This window comes from Limulus polyphemus, unplaced genomic scaffold (genome assembly GCF_000517525.1).
Source record: "Limulus polyphemus unplaced genomic scaffold, Limulus_polyphemus-2.1.2 Scaffold2861, whole genome shotgun sequence".
Lineage (NCBI taxonomy): Eukaryota > Metazoa > Arthropoda > Merostomata > Xiphosura > Limulidae > Limulus > Limulus polyphemus.
Genome location: NW_013668471.1, coordinates 4,449 through 9,181, shown reverse-complemented (window position 1 = coordinate 9,181; position 4,733 = coordinate 4,449). Strand labels below are relative to the sequence as shown.

General features: G+C 27.7%; 1 protein-coding gene across 1 annotated transcript in view; it reads left to right on the top strand.

Moving 5' to 3' along the window:
* Window positions 1-3,036, top strand: part of LOC106468076 (Niemann-Pick C1 protein-like) — a 57,134-nt gene extending 54,098 nt beyond the window's left edge. Inside the window, exon 27 of the mRNA XM_022396382.1 lies at window positions 1,036-3,036. Coding sequence (XP_022252090.1) covers window positions 1,036-1,047 — 12 coding nt within the window. The 3' untranslated portion in view covers window positions 1,048-3,036. The remainder of the gene's footprint in view (window positions 1-1,035) is intronic.
* Window positions 3,037-4,733: the final 1,697 nt, after the last annotated feature.

Genomic DNA, 4,733 nt, shown 5'->3' with positions numbered 1-4,733 from the left:
CCCGACACTTGACGATCGCCATCGCAGGGAGAGGTTGGCCTGGTGCAGAGCAAGGCAGAACTTGTACCCAATAATGCATAATTTCATTTGATAAACACGTTTAGATTGAATGGTAATTTATAATCAGTCACAAGAACGTCGAATCTGAATCACTTGAAAAAAACACGGGGGTGCTTAACTTTTTTCCAGGTGTATAGTTACATCTATGTGAGTTTCTTTGTGTGACTGCATAAAATATTTTCAAATAGACCAGTATTTATTGATCTAATGCATAATGCCTGCAAGAAAGCGTAGCTTAAATGGTGTGCATAAAAATGATGGAATAAGAAAAAAATTCAAGTGAAGGGTATGAAAACTACTGCAAATGTTTCGCCGGGTCATGACTAGTGTATATATGTAGATTATGTACTCTTAAGACAAAAAACAAATAGTACTCTTATAGTGTTATAAGAGTTTCCTGACACATTATTATCAATACATAAATATTGACTAGGCAGAATAGACATCTCCAAGTTATTGAAAACTTTAACGTCTTTTTAGTACTTTTAACTTAAACTTACACAAGTAATACTAAAAATGTCAAAAAAAGATTCATTGGGAGGATACTAAATGCATCAATGTTTATGTAATAAGTGTGTAAAATAAAAAAGCCATTAGAAATGCATCAATGTTTATGTAATATTTGCTTCCAGTTTAGAATTGTTGTCCAATAACTTTTTAAATTTCCCAGTTTTTTCTCTTGTTTTGTCAAAGTATTAAGGTCATGGTCATTTCAGGTTTTGAAATTTTTTTTAATTGCCCCTTTTTATTTTAATATATGAACATTTCTTGCCGTAAATCTCTTGTGATGTTTAATTTTGTAATTTACTGTCTTGTTTACGTGTATTTTTGTACTAAAAGTATCAAATTAATTTTGTGACTTTGATTGTTCTACAGATATAACTTAAATTTTTTTCAAGGATTTTCACATACATTTTTGGTTGATGCTTTTATATTATTTCATAACTAATTGATAATGTGATAATTTTATTGTAGATAAATACGTAAAGAAAAACAACAGTCAAAGAATAGAAAGATGTTACTATGATGTCAGAAATCGGTAACAACCAGCACTACGTATAATACCAGTCAGACCTGTTATTGTTTAGAACGGTGAAAATAAGTGGTTGTTTTATTATTGCAAAATAACATTCTAAATAAGGATGTAATTTCTTCACTAGATATGTTGTATTTAATATTCATGAAACTATACACTTATTTTCTTAGAAGAAAATTAGTTATCTGTGATTACTCTTGTTTAGGACCTTGCTTCACTTATTATTTGTATCCTCTGCATCATATTTACACAGAATTATGGAAAATATATTTTGATTCACATATATTTATCTTCGGCATGTATCACAGGCATTGGAAACAAATTTCAGTACACACATGCTGTTTGTTGCAGCCTAACAGGAGTTTGCTATTTAATTATTTTTTGTTAGAAAATTTGATTATGTATTAGTGCATATGTTTTTTTATTTAGTTAATTGAATATGTTTTGTAAAAATGATAAAATGTATATATTTGATCAGATTTTAGTCTTAGATACTATTATATTTTTAATGTTTGTATTAGTAAACTTATTGTCTGTAGCATTGACTATTACATGTTAATATACTGAAGCCGTGAAGGCTTTTCAACTAATAAAAGCATTAATTAATGTTTAATGTTTTACAGGTTTCAAATGTTAAAGTAATATAAGAAATTTTTTCTATACAAGTTATTAATTAAAGACTTCTGAAGTGTATACACAAATCTACACCAACATATGTCATTGTTTATGTAATACATGTTAGTAACAATATAGCTGATAAATTATTCTTGCTAACTGTAAACATTGCCTGGTTTTTCTCCTATTGGACTACTTATACTTGTTTTTTTGTTTTTTTTTCACATATATTAATGTTTTCTTGGCAATCCTGCACAATTTTACAAAAAACAAAATACTTTCACAGAGCCGGTGTTTCTTGCTTATATGTAAATATCTGGCTTATTCCTGATTTTATTACAAAAAAAAAATATAAGTTATTACTTTTTTATTAAGCATTTCTGGAGCATTTTGGGTGTAATACATATAAAAGATACCAATGTTTAATTTTGTGACATAGTGTTAATATGTGTCTGACAACTGTGTGATTGATTTAAAATCTGTAATGACTGAATAATCAGTGTTAATTTTTTCTGTTTAGAGAAGGTTTTCTAAAGGCCTGTCTTTACAGTCTGTGAAGTTAGTAAATCATTAAATAGGTGGAATATGCTAGATCTATATTTTTTTTTTATCTTTCAGAAATAAATCATATTTTTCTTGCTTATCTGCATTAAAGGTGTTACTTTTAAGAACGAATAACCCAACAGTTTAGGGTTAATTTACAATTAGTGTTAAACTTCTAGACAATAATGCAAACACAAGCAGTTTATTTTTTTATCATGTAGCTGATCATGCAAAAACTGTCTGATACAACATTGTGTGATACACTTGTAGATTCACTTTTTGTGCATATAGAGAACTTTTCTTGAATTGGAGATTCTATTTAGAAACAGTTTCGTGAAGAAAAAAAATAAAGCCACTTTATTAATTTTTATTCTTTGCTGATAGATAGTAATAAAAATGTGTGATAAACTGTGGGGTTATTGAAGTTTGGAAAAGTCATTTAGTACTATGAATTTAAGTACCACGTAGTAAATAACTTAATTTCTAAAGAATTTTAAAATACCATAATTAGAATGTAAACTAAACAACTAAAAAAAGCTGTTGGACATTCATTATTTTAATTTTGATAATTTTCATTACTGCTCCTTCTAAGGATTACCAATCTGAACTTTCTTTATTTCCATTGTAGCTATAGTCATGTAAAAAGGTGTTATTTTGTGATAATGATGGCACTGAGAATTAACTCTGTTTAAATGTGTGTAAAAAAAAAAAAATATCTTCCCTTTGATTCTGTATGTAAGATGTGTGAGAACTATTAAAGCTTTGTTCTTTTTCAAAATAAACTGTCTTCTTTTGTTGCTTTTAATATTTTCATTTTTAATTTCATATTTCATCCTGATTACAGTGGTCAGATTATAAGGTGTCATTCAATAATAATTTTAAGTAATGTGTTACAATATTTTTTGTTTAATATTTTTATTCTGGTTATTGATCTTAATTGTCATCATTTTTGCTTTGTATATGTATGTCTAGAGTTTAAAGTTGTTTTTTTTTACTAAACTAGCTTGTTTATTATTCTCTACAGAAGTCATGCTTGTTTAAAATGTTAAAAAATGTCATATTCCAAAGTAATGTTAAGTCACATATATTTTCAAACTACTGATTAACTTGGAAAATGTCTTATAATAAATCAAACATTTAATATATATTTATTCAAGTTGTAAAAAAATACAAAATTACACTAAGAAATATTTAACACATATAATGACAAGTGCAAAGCTATGTCTAAATCTAATCTTCTAACTCAAACCCAGATTATAGTATTTAACTAAATCACAATGTATAAATATTAAATTAATTTTTGACCAAGGACCTACACAAAGGTGACTTAGATCTTATTGAAAGCGAAGTTATAGCAGGCTATAATAAGTTAACAAATCAAAATTTAGAAAAGTGTGTATTTTAGATTTTAAAACTCTTCAAATGAAGATTTGTATGCAGTAGGTGAATTGATGAGCACAAAATTTGTATTCTTCCAAAGCTAATACTACATCATCATTCAAAGGTAATTTTAGTACTCTGTATATATTACCAGATATTGTAATAATTCTAAACAGTAACTAATTTCTGCATGATAAACTTCCGATCTTATGGTTATGTAGATGTAAATTACAACAGATTAAAAGTACATCAAAATTAACCCATCATGAAATTGTTATGATAACGGTTGTGAATCTAAAGTTTTGATATTGCAATCTTTCTTAATCTAAAGAGATCATGCATGACATGTACTCGTGTCAATCAATCAAGATCTTGTATATTTCATTTAAAAAATCATATGTTGACCATTTACTAGCTGTACGGTCATCTAGAAATAGAGGTGACTTGTCTATGATGATCATGTTCACAAGGACATGCAATATGGATGAATAACCTTGGGGATTGATAACAAATTTTGATTTGTAACTGCACGCTGCCTCAAAAAAAAAATTTAAGTAATACAAACTGCTATACATGTGAGTATACGATAAGTAGAAATATCTAAAGAAGGAAATCCTGATAAAGGTAAATTCTTTTAACATGAAAACAAAATCTAATCATTATTTCTACTGACCAGACTTTTAAGATGGTTGAGTATTTATTTTGAAGAAATATATTCAGTGTGATAATGTTTAATTTTCAAATGCCAAATGTATTTTTACATGACATGACTACTAAAATTTTGTGAAAATCTAGAATTTATTGTAGTTAAAATGTTGTCGTACCTTGATGAGTTAACAATAAGTTACAATGCTAAAATCTGGGTTTTGATTCTTCATCATGGGCATATAACCCACTTTGTAGCTCTGTGCTAAAGCAACGAGTTAACCACAGAATTTTTTATAATAATTTTTAAGCCAGTTTAAAACAATAAGAGATTTTGGCGAATTTTCCACATTACAGGATATTTATGATATTTTCAAACTCAATGGCGTTTCATGCGACACATGGGCTAAACGGCCAGCCCAGACTTAGACCCTTCAGTTTTAGAAATAGCCAT